The sequence below is a fragment of the Chaetura pelagica genome, unplaced genomic scaffold (genome assembly GCF_000747805.2).
Source record: "Chaetura pelagica isolate M959 unplaced genomic scaffold, ChaPel_1.0 scaffold47, whole genome shotgun sequence".
Taxonomy (NCBI): Eukaryota; Metazoa; Chordata; class Aves; order Apodiformes; family Apodidae; genus Chaetura; species Chaetura pelagica.
Genome location: NW_009954140.1, coordinates 2,613,125 through 2,630,227, shown reverse-complemented (window position 1 = coordinate 2,630,227; position 17,103 = coordinate 2,613,125). Strand labels below are relative to the sequence as shown.

Genomic DNA, 17,103 nt, shown 5'->3' with positions numbered 1-17,103 from the left:
GCCCGGCTCGCCACCTCACCCTGTATCGCGGCACGATTTGGCACGGCTCAGCTCAGCATGGCACGGCTCGGCTCGCAGCCGTTGGACCCGCAGTCCCGCCGCGCCGGGCTGAGAGCGCCGGGAGTGCGGGTCCCTGTGCCCGCAGCCAGGTTCCCCGTGCAGAAAGTTTTCCTTGCCTGTTCGCGTCTCTTCTCTCTTGCAGAGGTGTTTGGGGACAGGCGTGACACGCAGTGGGTTGCCCTCGGTGTGGGGGGCGTTTTGCAGACGCTTTTGAAAGTTTTGCGATTTGCAGATAGCAAGGTTTGTTTGCTGAGTGCTTTGGTTGGCTCCCATCCTACCCTCCAACTGCGTCTGAAAAACTAAAAAGGTGTGAGAGTTTGCATCTGGTAACGGTATTACCTAAAATCTTGGTGGTGGAAATTTATCGGCATCCCGCGGCTTAGACAGTTGGCATGGGTGTAACGTGTGTGCTTCTCCTACATTTGTAGTTCAGGGCCTGATCCTGGAGCCCTGTAAGTACAAATTCTAGTTCTGTTATTTCCAGGAGCGTTCACATGGGGAGGAGCTGCGGGATTATGTTCGGGATTACTGCAGGCAGTTGAATTCCAAATGAACTCTGGCTCTCCTTCAGCACAGAACGACTCCTTATGCTGCTTTCAGTAGTCACTTCATTGCAAAACCAAGTGTGAAACATGGGCATAATTATGTATTGGAATTTGACATAAGCAAAAGAAGGGTGCTTTTGAAATATTATGCAAGGTACAGAGAATCGGGTCCAGAGCCTGAAGGCAGAAGACTTAAATGTGTCCTGCTGGTTCTGAGTAAAATGCAAAAAAGGGGAGAGGCTTGTAGAGGCTGAGAAATACCAGCTCTTTGCTCTTGCACAGAAGTATTAAGTGTGTGGGAAGCCCCCTGAGAGAGCACCTCCTTGAAATCATTCAGAGTTAAAACATCGGAAACTTAATGTATAGATTCCATGTGCTTCTGCTTCTCAGCTTTCTGGTGAGGGAGAGGAGGAGGATGGCAGAAATTCTGTCTATAGGAAGTTGCTCTGTCAGTCGGGTTTTCTTCATAAAGACATTAATTTAAAAAAATTACCTGAACTGGATATAGTCAAGGACAAATACAAATAAATTCCTGACAGAGCAGTTCATCTTCTCAAAGCATGATGCCAGCAGAGTGGCTTAGGGGGCACGGTTGCACTAGGAAGAGCTATTCAAGTAAATGTTATTACAATTCTTGTAATATGAATGGAAGTTATCTGCAAGATAATTTCATAGGACTGCTTTCATTTTAATGTCACCTGAATTATTTATCCAAAGTAGTTATGTTTGGTTTTGTTTCAGTGGGTTTGTTTTCCTGCATTTTCCTCCAAACTTTGAAAAAAGTTTAACTGTGCATAAAAATATAGTCAAGGAGATAAGCAAGGAGACTTTCTTATTATTAGCTAACTTCAATAATCAGCTAAATATACTTTAGCTATGTCACAGGCTTATTTCAAGGGTCATCTAGAGATGAACAACAGCAGTTTGTGCCTGTAAATATTTGTGTTTATGAAATAGCAGCATGATCAAAATAAGTTAAAAAAAGAAAAAGCCCTTAAAGTTAATCGTTATACAAACTTATTCTGATAAACCTATGCTTGTCTCCACGTAGGACTCCTGCTTCAGGGTGGAAATGATCTTCCATAATCATCCACATATAGGAAGGGAATGTTGAAAAAGATTAGCAACATACATCTCTGCAGCTTCATAAGTTTTACTCAGCTGCTTGGTGGTTTCACAGCTGTTTCTGCAGTTGATAACAATTTCCATCGCTCTGCTTTCTGCAGAGTTTCCACACTGCTCAGCTGCAGGTTCTGCCTTGTCCCTAGTTGAGTTATGAAACTTGTTTTAAAAAATCCAATAACAAAAATTAATTATAGTGAATATAATGGATTTATGTTTTGGTTTTTCTTCTCAGATTTCAAGATTACATACCTCAGGTATTTGTTATAATAGAATAGTTTTTAAAGGGGGTTTCAGTGGAAAGGATGTTGTTACTGTCAGTTAATAGCTAGAACCAAGGCACAGGGAGATAAAGAGATTTTCTCAAGGAAACTGGAGACGTAGAATAGACAAAACCCCAAATATTCTGAGTTGTGATTCACATATGTGAAGTGAGCAATAGAAAGAAAGTTGAATGAGATTTTGAACCACAGAAATTCATATGCATTAACTTCTCCTGCCTAGCTCTTTCTGGGGGACTTGCCTGGGTTGTGACACTCATCATCGAGACCTCACATCATCAAAGGAAAATGTTACAGAGAGCCAGAAATAGGTGGCTGCTGCCAAGAAAAGAGGCAGAAACCACTAGGAGAGCCAGAGGGAGAACATCTCCTGCTTCGGTTAGGTTAGGAGCAGGGGTCAGCATACAGAGGGAGCTTTTCTATGCAGGAGTTTTGTACTTAAGAAGCTGATAAATATCCAACAACCTTTCTTGTAGGAAAATTCCATGCAAGAATATTGTCACCTCCAATTCATCATTCAGCAACATCTGACACTTCAAAGCCTGGAGTGGCTCTTACTGCTGCAGGATTCTGCCTTGAATTAACATACGAGACATCTTCAGTGTTCTGCTTACTGAGCCAAAGGATTTGTTACAATGGATTTCTCATGGACCTGGTAGGTGTGCATGCTGATGGATTTCCTGTCTTTTCAGTAAATCTCAACTTACACTTATTAGTGAGTAAAACATTCCTCTCCCCTTTATGCAGTGTTAGCCATAGATTGCCACAGGAACACATTCTTCCTCCAAGTCAAAGTAGCACCCTAACACAGTACTTCTAGTGTGATTAGTGAGAGGATGCTGATGTTGCTGGGTATCTTTGCCTAAATTTCTTACCCTGAAACTTGAACCAAATCACCTGTTGGCATAAGTCAGAAGTGACTTTGCTGGCTATGTGGATCTAGTGCCCTTTTTTTCTGGGGGTGAATACCTTGACTCACACTTCAAATAGGTTCCGTTGTTTATTAAACTTACGGCATTTCAGTAGAGTTTTGTTATCTATGAATGCCTGTTTGTTTCCATCCTATTGGAAAAATGAACTGTGCTTCTCAGAAGTCAAGAGGTATTTTGCCATTAAGATTTATTTTTTTAAAATCATGTTAGTTTTGACTGTATAAATATATCTTATTTCTTCACAAACGTCTGTACAAGCTAAGAGATTGAATGCTCATTGGGTGTTATCTGAAGCAGAGGACAAGGACTCTAGAGACAGGAGTAAATGTACTTTGAATGTTAAACGTTTTCAGAATAATCATGTTTATTATGAGCCTAATCCAAAGCCTTTTCAAACTTTCCTTATTGGGAAGTTTCCCTATTTCTGTGACAGTTAGAGAGAGTATTTGGACTTTTGAATAGTTATTACAATGTATTTGGAACTAAGATACCTTTTATGTGGAAAATGGTTAATTTTTTTCCTTCCTCAAACTTAATAATAACATGTTGAGCAAATTTAATTTTCTAACAGTAAAATAAAAATGGTGGCTTTTGAAGGCCACATTCTCCCATTTTGTTGAACTTCTCTAATATTTTATTGATAAGTAATGCTGCAACGTAATAATGGCACCAATGTGAGTCTTTCTGCCGTGTAAGTCAGTATTGGAAATGAGAACTTGGGCTCAGCTCCATGTGGGGACAGATTGATGGGGCTCTAGCGTTTAAATCATGCATTAGGATTTGAAGGGCAAAGCAACAGAAACTTGGAGAACCTAGGATATCCAGAGTGTCAGCACAGACATATTTGCTTTGTCTGATAAGCAGTGATCAGATCCCCTGCCTGCCCTTGAAGATACCAAGTACCTTCACAGAAGCACAGAGAATCATGGAATGGTTGTGGTTGGAAAGGACCTCTGAAGGTCATCTGATCCATCCTGTGTCCTGCTAGAGCAGGGTCATCTAAAGAATTCTGCCCAGGGCTGTTTTGATGGCTTTTGAATATTTTCAAGGATGGAGACTCCAGAAATTCCCTGGGCAACCTGTCCCGGTGCACACTCACAGTAAAAATGTTTCTTGATGTTCAACCAGAACTTCCTGTACTTCAGTTTGTGCCCACTGCCTCTTGTGTTGTCAGTGCATGCGCTCAGTTGTGTTGTGCTCAGTATTGCCCTCAGGGAGGGAAAAGCTGCTCTGACTTGTAGCTGCTTGCAGGATTGAGCCCTGAAGGTAGCTGTACACAGCAAGTTCCAGTATCAAGCTGAGCGTTCTCCCTTACAGCAGTAGAACAAAGGCTTTGTCAAAGCAGATCTGAGCTTTCCTTCTCTCATTAGGGTTCAAGGAAACCTGGATACAAACTCGCAGAGTAGATTCTGAGTATAGCCACTGTGTGTGTGTTTAAAAATAGTGAAATCCTCTTTCTCACAAAATACAGTGTGCTACATGAGGCACTGAGATACAAACCCAAGGGCTCTCCACAGCGGACGAATATATCTTAGCAACAAGGGTGGGAGTGGTGGGAAAGGAAAAGGAGAATACAAGTATCTGGCAATTAACTTCCTAGTCACAGATGTGGTGATAAAAGTGATAAAAGCATTAGTCCATTGCCAACACTCTTCCTTGTTCTCTGAGCTGCATACCATCCTGCTCATAGGAGCAAAAGCAACACAGCCCGTACCAGAGGATGGTGGAGGAGTGAGCTACTCCCTGTCAGAAAACCCAGTGGTTCCCCAGTGTCTCAGTCTCTGTTATATGTAGTGGGGTGCACTGAGTGCATAGCCTGGTCCACAGCAGTGGTAGCCTCAGAGCTGTCAGAGGTTCACTACAGTCTGCACACCAGCAGAGTCCCAGTGACATGGTGGAGTTCTGCCGTGGCAGCATGGAGCAGTGCAGAACCACAGTGTAATCTTGGCCTGAGCAGGTCGACTCCAGTTCTGTCCTGGGCTCTATGGAGCCAAATGCTATTTTGCCTCCTAACACAGATGCAATCAAAGTGCACATGCTGTCTGTAGGACTGAGAGTGTGTGTGGTATGGAGACAGGAGGAAAGCAACCTGTGGTAATGAGTGAATATGACTGTAGACCTCCCTCCCACACAGTAACATGGTTTCATGGAGTTACAAGGGACCCTTTCCTTTTTTATTAAGCCAATTTAAATGGCAAGCTGACAGGCTGGCATTGAGGCTGCTGTAACAGTTGGTTGACCAGCTTTCAGCTGGCACTTGCCAAGTGCAGGGAACTGTCTGTATCCCTGTTTTCTTCCCCCACATCCGTACCTAATCATGACTATTTTTTCACTAAGTAGTGCTTGCCTTGAGAAAGAGTTCACTGTTCAGTCCTGTTTTTTTAATAGGATCATAGAATGGTTTGGGTTGTAAGGGACCTTAAAGATAATCTAGATCCAACCCCCCGGCATGGGCAGAGACAGCTCCCACTAGACCAGGTTGCTCCAAGCCCCATCCAACCTGCCCTTGGATACTTCCAGGGAGGGGGCATCCACAACTTCCCTGAGCAACCTGTTCCAGTGTCTCACCACCCTCACTCTAAAGAATTTCCTCCTAATGTCTAACCTAAAGCTTCCCTCTTCCAGTTTTCATCCATTGCCACTTGTTTTTGCTGGGCCAGTTCTTGCCTATGTTACTGTGATGTGTATTACAGCAAATCTGGGCAATGTGTGTGTGTCTAAGTGTATATATAAAGAAACAGTGTGAAAAGGTGCTTAAATGACAGTAGAATTTTTAATCAAAACAGCCTGTGAGCTTCACCTCCTTGTCAGAAGATCTAAATTGCACCCAGAAATACTGACATTAGGATGTAACTTGTGGGATTTGGTCCAGAATACTTTAAGGTTGGTGTCTGTCTTGGTTTGAGACTCTGTTCTTTCTGGCACTTAAACACATACCGATGACCACTGTAACAATTGAATCAGACCCACCACAATCAGTAGGGTTACAAATAAGCTTGTGCATAAATCCTTGCGGGGTCAGAATGTCTGCTTGTCTGAGATCCCAAGTGGGATACTTCCGTGTCACCCGTTTCTCACATAACGGTCATGCTTCTTAGTTGAACTCATGCTCTTTCCTCCACAGCGCAGCGTGTGTTCAGCAGAGCCTCCTCTAGCTTCAGGACTGACAGAGTCAAGACAATCAAGATGACAAACGAACCTATTAAAGAGATCCTGGGTGCTCCAAAGCTTCCTGATTCTATGACCACGGAGAAGGGTAATAACAATGACTGTGTGATAACCACCATCCCTCTGGTCAGCGAATGCCAGCTGACTGCAGCAACAGGGGGAGCAGAACTCTCCTGTTACCGCTGTACCATTCCCTTCGGTGTGGTTATCCTCATAGCTGGCATTGTGGTTACTGCTGTGGCATACAGCTTCAATTCCCATGGATCAATCATCTCAGTCTTTGGGTTAGTCCTCTTGTCATCAGGACTGCTTTTGCTGGCTTCTAGTGCAGTGTGCTGGAAAATCAGGCAGCAAAAAAAGAAAGCAAAGAGGCGGGAGAGCCAAACAGCGCTTGTGGCAAACCAGCGAACCTTGTTTGGTTAAAGATAACCAAGAGAAGGCTGGACAGAAGACAGAACTTTTGTGAGTCAACTTGAGTATTTATCAGTAGGAGAGATTGCAGGTTTTAATTTAACTTTGGAAATGAACCGAAATGAAAATGGAATGGAATAAGAAATACTCTTAAAAACTCTTCAAGTGCTCTTAATGCTTTTCTTACTAGAGACTTGTTAGTGATTCTTTCCAAGACGGAGGAAAAACCACTTTTCCTTCACAGAAAACAGTATCATCAGAACTGCAATCATCATAACTGCATTTTCCAACATGCTGATCATGTTGGAAGGAGAACTTGTGAGAACTAAGAAAATAATTTGAATTGACTTGAAATGCCAGAGACCTCCTTAAAATACACACTGTGACATTTGACCAAGGGGAGAAGTCATAGCATTTGAAGTGACTGAAAATCTTATGGCCAGATTGTCTGTAACTTAAATTGCAGCTCAAAAAATGAACAAAAAAAGGCAAGCAACAACAACCAAACACACTGCAGATTGCTTAATAAGCTGATTCTTATACTTTGTGTAACTTTGCCATCTCAATATCTGTGGTACTTTTCCCCTTTTTTTTAAACCAACTAATTAATTTTGTTTTACTATTGAAATAGGTAGAAATGTATAATTATATTGTCTAACCTAAATAATGAGGTATGATTGTAGCTTAAAACAGGAAGCTTTTTTTTTTTTTTTGTAAATTAACATGGTCAAGTTCGGCACTTTTGATTATTTTACTATAAAACTAAAAAGGAAATTTCATTAAAATACTATTCAGTGCTGCTAGACCTTTAGGAAATCTTTTTTAATTGCTATGAAGATAGCTTGTATCTTCAACTTTGACTGCTTTATGAGTCTACTTTTGTAGAACAACACCTGTGAAGATAACTGTGAACATATGTACTACTGATCTCTTCCAAAAATCTCTGTAGACTGTGCCTTTTGGTTTCATAGCCCATCCCTCTTCCAGCATGATTAACAACTCAGTTATTGAAAAACCGTAACCCTCAGTTCTGCAGACACTTACTAGCATAGTCAGTTTTAGACAACTATTACTAATTACTTGTGGAAGCAAAGTCATCTACATAGTAAGTGTTTGCTGAATGAGCTTTAGGATTATGAATCTTTATGAAAAGCAGGTGCCAGGTGTCCCTGGTGTGTGTCTGAGATGCTCGATTCTGTAACTCTTGTGTTCTAGAGGTCTTTAATAATTGAGGGGCTCATCCCAAATTGCAGCAAACCAGGACATTATCTCTTCATCTATATGTTGATGGGCAAGTTGCTGCTGCAGACCCCACCTGCGGAACAGGTGCTGCAGGGCAGAACCTTCTGCAGGTCATCATGGAGCCGTGTGCTTCTCCTGCTGGAATTACCCAGGAATTCTGGGCTAGGTGCCGCCTTTTCCTCTGCCCTCCACAGCTTAAGCTTGTTACATCCATAACTTATTGCTGGATTTGCAAAGTACACTTCATGTTTTAAATAGAGCAAGCTATATGTATGGCAGGGGATGTTTGGAGTCAGTATTTGCGTTGCCACACTCCGTGGTTACCAGACGCTATAATAAAATCACTTGCATCAGAGAAAAGCTGACAACACATTTTAGCACTTCCATAGCCCTACTTAATCACGGCAGGAAGCTCTCCTGCTGCTAGGAGAACATGTTGCGTCACCAGAACATCTGACACCGGTGTCTAATGTCAATCACTTTGCTTAAGGTCATTAAAAATATTAGGGTGTCCCCTTACGATGTACAGGTTTTGCATGAGTGACAATTCATGGGAAATGCATAGCATGATGAATAATGGAACAGGTGGATGAAAGCGGTGTCTTTCCTGTTTAAAATGAGAAAAGTGATTGACATTAGCAAAGCTGAATAATCTAAATTGGACTGTTTATTTTTTTTTTCCCTGGGAACACAATAGTTTTTCTAACTCCTTCTTCCCCCTCCCCATTTCTTTTTCCTCAGTGTAATTTTGCAGGCTGCCAAGGAGAGAATTGCAAGGGCTGTAAAGATGCAGTGATTTCTACTACTCATGTGTAGGAGCTCAGTCCATGATTCCCAGGCTGAGTCCAGAGCAGAAGCAGCCTGTTGCCCTCTCCAGAAGTCATTCCCACATGAGGGTCCTCCCTTCGCCATTGCTGTGATACAGTCGAGCTTCTGTGTGGCAGGAAGGTAGAGGTGCAAGGTGAGGCTCTGCTCCAAGTCAGAAGAAAAGGCCATACTCAGTGGAATGGAGGCAATAGGTTTTTTGGAAGCAGTTTTTTTTTCAGGAAGGGTGAATAAGAGTGAGTAAGAGTCACTCTGCTACTACTGGAAGATATTTCCTTTTCCTTATCTCTGCTCTCTTTTATATTTTCACTGCATATGCAAGGGCACAGCAGAGTGCCAGCAGCACCCTCTGCACAGCTAATTGTGGGGCATTCAGGCATGAAGCAGCATGTGAGCAGTGACACAGCATCACAATAACCCTGTTCATGATTCCCAGCATAGCAAAGCTTCAGATACATCATGGTGTTCTGTACTACCAACTAACTGACAGGTTGAGAGGCCTCCAGGCAGTGTGGGGCTGCCATAGCACATGCTGCTGAGCTCAGTAGCGTCGGTTTTATGCTAGTGAGACAAGGTACTACGTGCCCAAGCATCTTTCTATCAGCCAGTTAGAGAACATATATGCAGGAATTCACTCTTTGTCCTCTATTCAGTGACGCAAAATAGTAACTTTCTGGGGAAGAATCCCAGCACCTGGTGTCCTGCAGGAGGAAGGCAGACATAGTGAACAGTTCAGTCAGAGACCTCATGCTGCTGAAGATGTTTTCAGATGCTCCATCACTAAATTGCCACATGGCCTTAGAAACTGGCACAGACTTCTCCACCATGACTTGTGTGCATTGATTTTGGGACAATCTGAAGTATCTGTAACATCTTTTTTTCAATGACCAATTATGAGATCCAACACAAGTCTCACAATCTATGTTTTTTCTTCCTGCAAATCCACACATTACAGACATTTTCATAATTATCCTCTCTGTCCCTGTGCCTCTTGTCCTTCTTCCAACACAGGAACAATATCTTCTTTTTAGCCCTTAAGAAAAACAGTTCTGGGAGAGGTGCTATGTGAATACAGTGGCAGGTGTAGCACCTTAATTGTTCCAGAAACTGGAGATATTGTTAAATCCAAAATGTTTTTTTACAAGGTCACATTTACAATGCTTTTACAAGGCTCAACCCCTCAAACTGGTCAGCTACAAACAACAAAATTTCTGCTTCAGCTTCTGAACACTATGACCTAATCTGGATTGATTTGGAATTTCATGCCTGGATGCTGGGTCATGCAATCCACCAAGGCTTTGGTACCAAGCCATTGCTGTTTGGTGTTTCTCATAGGAACCTGGGAGGCAAAAGTCAGCCTGGAGGATGCAACCCCGTGGAGATCACAATGACTTTCCAGTTCAGAAACACCTTCCCTCTGGTGTGAAAAGGCTTTGAATGCAACAAATGGCATTTTGGTTCTGGGAGAGGTTGGGTGGGAGCTGATGCAAATGTTATTGTCACAATTGCTTGTCTCTCCCTTCCTGGAAGCTCTGGCAGGACTGCGCAAGCAAACCTGCCCTCACAAGTATAGCAAATTATCTAATAGGGAAATTGTGCTGGTGCACCAGGCAAATGTGACGAGGATCTTAAATTATAATTTCAAAACCTAAGCACAGGAAATTGTGTCTGTAACTACACCCTCTATTGCTATTGTACACAAAGCCAGTTATAGCCTGGGATAGTATTTTAAAATAATAATCAGTTTGGTATGACAATGCTCAGTATTTTTTCAAGTCAAAATGCCCAATTTATGGTTCCCTGGTCACTTAACATGGCATTTTTTGTACATGACTGTGGTTCTAATACCATCATTTGCCAGGTTTAAAAAAACAGAAAAGAGAGAGAAAGGCTAGTTCTGTGGACTTGTGACAAGAATTAAGTTTCTCTGCCTTGGACACTTGGGAGAGCTCCTGTTACCAAACAACAAACATACAGTATTACTGCAGCTCTACAGAATAGGAACCAGGCTCAGAGTATGGAACGAAGAAAGGCTTGAGAGTCTCATCAGAATCCGGAAGGGTCAGGCCAGGATCAAGCCCTCTGGAATATCCTGTATTCTTGCCTCAGCTTTTCTTGTCCCGAGTTAAAGACCAGGGCTACCACTCCTTTAATATCTGAGATGGAGGTTGTTGCATATTAGTAGCAGGTTTCACCAAATATGTTTTTACAATGGGCTGCAATGTAAGAACAGAGCAATATTGTCAGCCACAATTTTGCATATGTATTTCCAGTACCTCTGATGTCTTTAGATTGCATGACCTTTTAGCTCTGTCAGCTTTGTCAGTTACAAAGGGCTTTTACACATGAGTACATTAACCTATCAAGAATTGCACTCTATTATGTGAAAAATTATATAAATCCTAGCAAAACTATGTGTGTAGACTAAATCTTACAGGCTAAACCATATGGGAGAACAATGGTCTTAAACTGCAGAATCAACTTGAATTTTTGGCTTTTATTCAGGTTGTTGATGTCACTATTAACATGACAGAGAATCTAATCCTTCCTTTTGTGAGCAGCCAGTTGGAGTCCTATTGTCCTAACTACTGCATCCAAAAATTAGCATTTGTGGAAAACATGGCATTTTGAAAAACATTTTTTCTTGATTGATTTCTCTGACTTCTTAACTTTTCTGTACTTTCTAGAGTAGGAGACAAAAGTATGAAAAGCAGAGAGGAAAAGAGGAAAGAAAGCAAAGAACACACAACAGCAGATGTTGGCCACTGCATAAAGTCATGGAGAGATAGTAGAGCTTTACACAAGTGCCTTATTGGAAGACAGACTTTAAAAAAGATGTAAGTCTTATTGGCTGTATCCTCAGTTTCATTCTTAAAAAATACATGAGGTCCCAGGTTAACATCAGTCTCAGATTTCACCTCATATTTCTTATTTTCTGTTCCTCAGGAACCAGTAAGCTCAGCAAAAGGCAGAAATTTAATTTCTTACCATCTTTTGCAATGTGGTTGAAATTGAAATAGCCATTTGGGATTTGCAGAGGCAAATGGATTTTAAAGTTACAAGGCATCCAGCTACAGTCTACTCTTGAAGAAGCATTATAATCACTGTACCAAATACAGAAGTAAATAAGTAAAGAGGTAAAATAAGACAAAAAAAAAAAAAAAAAAAAAAAAGGTAAATAACACCAGAGCAGCCCTTCACCACCTCTTTTCAGCCACATTCCCTTTCAATCTGAAGGCCCGAGTTTGTGAATAGAGTTAACAGCTTTCCTGGAAAACTGGCCCATGACATTGTTTCCTTGTGAACTCCATCCACCTGTCATGTTAGGGCTTGGTGCGACGCCAGCGCTGGCAGGAAATAATAGGCAGCAGGATGCTGGTGTGTGTCGATGGCCCTGACCCTCCCATTCCTGAACATGAATAAGCTTGGAGCTCACAAGGCGTCACAGCAGTGTGGCTGCTGGGCCCACAGAAACCATGGGTGGGATGCACAGCCACTAAAATAACATCCAGCCCGTCGAGCCGCAGCAACAGAGCTGCATGGGAAGAGATGGTGTCACATTCTCCCTGCCTGCTGCTCTTTGTTCTTTTGCTCTCCCTGTACTGTGGGTAGTAGGACAGCACAATGGCTGCTTAACAAAGAAAAAGAACTACGGAGTAGGCCTGTTTGTGAATTAGCTGAGATTCCCCAAAAGAACACAAAAGCTTTATTGAACAACTTTCACTTCTCAAAGGAAATGCAGTAGTAAGGGAACAGAAGCTATCAGCTTAGAATGGTTTGCAGCTACTTTTCTCCTGATACTGCACTATCTTCCCTGGTTCAATTCAGTATTTAGTAGGACAAACTTTTGGGAGATTAAACAGTGGGTTAGTGAAGCTCAATTCATCCCTTAAATGAAACTTGGGTTCAGTTTGTGACATGGTGCAAGCTGAGGTGTGCGTTCTCCAAGGTTACACCAGCAGCCCCTTGTCTATCTGAGTAGTTGGCATCCCCAAATCCTTCATAGTCGTTGGGCAGAGTGCAGAGAGGAGGGTAGGAAGACTTCTTATTCCCACTTTCTCCTCTGCTGGGGGGGAACATATGCTTCTGACTGAAGCAATTGTTGCCTGACCTGGAACAAAACTGGTACAGCTTAAGGTTAAAATCCAGGCTTGAAGCAAACCATCCTGTCACCCCTTACCCTTTTTTGCCCAAAGGCAAAACTGCTGAATGCAATAATGTCATTCCCGTGCAAAGATCAGAAAGATGATCATATTATTGCTATCATTTCAGCTCTGGCAAGATAAGTGGTTAAGTATAATAGAACTAACACCTTCATTTTCCTTTTAAAATTAAAAAAAAACCCATAGCAACCTAGGAAACAAGCTTTTGTTCCCATGGGAAAATTTTTCATCTCCTCCACCATAGCAGCTGAGACACTTAGGCATCGTAGCCTCAACTGCCACCAGCTCAAGGCATTGTGAAAGTTGTAAACCATCAGTGTTGGGCATGGTGTTGACATCACATTTACTGACTTGCTGAAGTTCTGCTCCACTGTGTGCTGACATCTGTGGGGCTATGATGGCTTTTTTGAGCAGCCATGTCAGCATGGTTCTTCCTCACTGTAGCCCAAGCTGCTTGACCATGGACTTATCCCTAGACACAGAAAAGTGTGGTTGGACTATAAAGTATCAAGCCTAGACCTCAGGACAGCACAAAAAAAATCAGGTAGAAACCATGCGCACATGTGTCTTTTGCACAGGCTAATGTGAAGCATGTTGGCAACCAGCTTGGAAGGGCTTTCACCATTGCTGCTCATCATGTGTCTGTTTTCTGGCTAGATAAATGGCTTTGGTTTGCTTTGTATAAAAGAGATGACGGGCAGGACAACTGGGCTCCACACAGTGTTGCTGGACACCCTGGACCATCTGATGAACTACAGCCTGTTGTTGCTAATGCAGTTCTGGCTGTGGCTTTGGGGGACTTCAGGGGAGCTGGCTGTTAGATCATTTCCCATGGGTCACCACCCAGGGACTCAATGAGATGCTGTCAACTTTCACTCTGAGCTTTGGTCAAAATGGTTAATAAAAGGCATTCCCCTGCTGGAGGTGAAACCATTCATGCTTCTGTTGAATTGCCTTCGCAATACAACAAGCTTTTTCCAGTCACAGCTGCAATACTTAAAGTTGGCACTAGAACTGGCCATCACTAAACAACCTAAACTGCACACAAATTGGCAGACAGATATTCCCCTAACCAGCCTATTGCGTGCTACAACTGGCCTGGATCTCAGCACTTTTCCAGAACTTTGCTGTGTTGTTACAGGGCTCGTATCTCTTAATCCTTTCACTTTATGTGTATTTTCTGTCAGCTTCACACTGAGCCAGTGGGTGATCAGTAAGTACAACCAATGGCTGTGCATGACCGAGCAGGGTGCTGAGGGGAACTGGGGGAACTGGGGCAGGCATGGCCCCACTTCCCATTGCACAGGTGACGACAGCTGCCTGCCACTGCTGAGCCAACCCTTGTATACGGGTCCTGTGGGTCTGATCATCTGTCTCCCAGTGTCCTGGTGACATTCTGTGCCAGACCAGCACCTTGTCCCGAACCCCCCTGACCCTCAGCCCTGCAGAGACCTGCTAGCAGAGCTGCCTGCACCCAGCTCTTTAGGCAGCACCAAGGCCCTGTTAGAGCTGCGCAGGGACACAAATTTGGGATATTTTTGAGCGCCATCTACTGGGGTTTTTTCTGTTTTCTAACTGTTTGCACACTGTACTGCTTATATGTTCATACATCTATAATACCCTGTGAAGGGGCATGAAGGATTTTGAACTGAGGAGAGCACAGGAAAGGAAATCTTGAGCACTGTGGTATTCCCATGGCTGACAGGCATCCCTCCAGTGTCACAACAAGCACTTCACCTTGTGCCGTGTTTTCATGGTTCTGATATTCTTTAATTTCCTAGGGTGAAAGATTTCCCAGTGCTAGAGTTACAGTTGGTCAGAAACTCCCAAGTGAATAGTCTTCCCCTGGAAAATGAAGACCTGATTAACTCAAAACATTTCATACAAATTTAACAATTTTGTTACTTATAACTTGTACAGGAAATTGTAATAATTATATTGACACATTTAATTTTCAACTGCATCGTTTTAAAAAAATCAAAATAAGAAAGATAACATCAGCTATTTCCATCTTGCTGAAATTAAATATTAGACACATGCATGAAAGGTCTACACTTAAATCCATGCATAGTTAAAATCCTGAGACTGAGATTTCCAGCCCAATTTGGGAAAGTAACAAAACAATCTTGGAATTGTTCATGGGTTGAAATTCCAGACTGTGAAGAACTCTGATCCCTGAATTTTTATTTCTCTGCTCTCTTTTGAGAGAAAATAACCTGACTTGGGAAATTCTTTCTCCCCATGTGGGTCTGTGCACACGCTGCCGATACCTCGCTAAACCCTAATTCTGCCGAAGTACTCAGTTCAGCAGAGCAGACTGTTGGCAGTGTCAGTTTCCTGTCGCAGAGGCAAACCTTTTGTACTTTTTCCCTTTGGGCAATTTTCTTTTTCCCAGTGTTAGAAGTGTGCGAGGTCTTTCCAGCTGGGAAATGCACGTTGCAGGCAACGAGGCCAAGTGCACAAAGAGAAAAGAGTCTCGGTCCAAGTTACGACACCGACATCTGGCATATAGATTTGACGTCTCTGTCACCTCCTTTGTTGGACAATGCTCTTGTCCCTAGAGTGAAGTCTTTGTTAAATGCTGGAACTCTGCAAGTGTGACTGGCATCAGCTCTGCCAGAACTTTGAGAGAGTTCTTGTTTGTAAAGATTTGTCATTTGAAAGAAGTAAAATACTCTTCTCAGGTCTCCCTGGCATCAAGTCCTGAACATCAGGTATTAGGGAAACCAGGCCCTGTTGCAGAAATCTATAGTCTGAACACAGGACATCAGATACCAAGTTGTGCTGAAGAATGGTTTTGAGTGAATCAGACAGAGAAATAAAGTAGTAGTAGAAAAGTAGTAGTCACAGCTTGCTCTCCAAAAAACTGTTGCAGAAAATGGCCAGTTTTTACCAGGTCTTAGAGGGCTGTAGTTCAGACTCAGGCACTGTTAGCTCCTGATGTTGACACATCATCCATGGGGGGTGATTGCTATTTCCATCTCACTCAGCCACTCCTTTTGACTGCTTTGGGACAGGCTTGCTGTGCAGGGAGATAATTTAATCACAGGGACAAGTCTGAGAAGGAGAAGGAGCTTTGCAAAGAACATCCTTCAAAGTCACTCTTCACTTTATTTTCTTACCACAGCTTAAAAGTGGTAGTAGGAGCCTTGTTCTGTAGATGTGATGGTACTTGGGGATTTATATCCAGTTTCTAGATCTACCTTGGAGTGAGGCCCTTCCAGTCTTTAAGTTGGGTATGGAACACACCACAGATGGTGCCTTTTGATCTGCCTTGCTGGTGAGACTGTGAGTTCTCTGGAACAGGGCTGTCTCTGCCCATGTGTGTGTGCAGCGGTGAGCAGCCACCCAATGCCCATGCAGATCCAGCCAACCAGCAAGGTGTTCAGGAGGCAGCCACTCAGAACCCCCTGGAGAAAAGTTATTACAGGCAGCAAAGAAGAAATTCTCATTTCCAGAGGAGAGGGGTGCTGTGTGCTGGTCATCGATAGGGGTGAGGTGGGCAGAGCCATTTTGCATCCTTTGCACATCACAGGTAAAGGAGTAACACTGTAAATTGTATAAAATTATCTAATTGGATGGTTTTTTTCTCCCATCAAAGTTTAAGTCCACCTGGAAAAAAGTTTTCCTTTGGGCTAATGCATCAATTCAGCTGAACATAAAAGATGCTGTTGAAGCAATTTTTGGCATGGAAGAGATTAAAACTGTGAAGTCAGAAGTAAGAGCTTGCAGTTCAGCAGCACACATAGCATGAAATTACATTCCTGAACATGTGAATTATATCATGGTCAGAACTCATGGCCATCTGACAACTGCCTTGGGAAGTTTTGTACTAAAGTCCTGTCAAGCATTACAAGTGTCTTAAAGTGATGAAGGAATGACTGATTGGAGGGGGGCCTGTAGCGTAGCTGGCAGCTGCTAATGAATGGCCTTGAACTGCAGAGAAATGCTCCAGGCTTCTAACCAGGGAAGAGCATATTCTAAAGCCTTAGCTCATTTTAGAGGATTTTAAGTTTGTTTGTAACTGAGCATGTATATCCACAAAGTGCCCTCCTCCTGTGTAATCAATGAATGTACCTAGGTGCTAGAAAGGGAGAAAATAAACAACTGTGTTATTTTTTAATGGAAACTTTAATAGTGGGTCCAACAAGAAAACTCAGGACTTGTCTCCTCTAAATTTACTGTTTCTTGCAAAGAATGGAAATAAAAGCCTCTACTTTTTAATAGGATCCTTTTTAATAGTAGCATGTTTCCATCATCTGATTGGATATATGAAGCATAAACAGGCAAATTTCTCATGCATGGGCTGTGTTTATATAACATAGTCTTATCATATGATGTTGGAACATTTTGA

General features: G+C 42.6%; 1 protein-coding gene across 1 annotated transcript; it reads left to right on the top strand.

The window, feature by feature from the left end:
- Positions 1-6,089: 6,089 nt before the first annotated feature.
- Positions 6,090-6,982, top strand: TMEM100 (transmembrane protein 100). The gene has a single exon (XM_010002685.1). The coding sequence runs from the start codon at positions 6,127-6,129 to the stop codon at positions 6,529-6,531; it is 405 nt and encodes a 134-aa protein (XP_010000987.1). The 5' UTR covers positions 6,090-6,126; the 3' UTR covers positions 6,532-6,982.
- Positions 6,983-17,103: the final 10,121 nt, after the last annotated feature.

Excerpts from the sequence above, each read along its gene's own strand:
- TMEM100 (XM_010002685.1), top strand. The coding sequence starts at position 6,127 with ATGACAAACGAACCTATTAAAGAGATCCTGGGTGCTCCAAAGCTTCCT.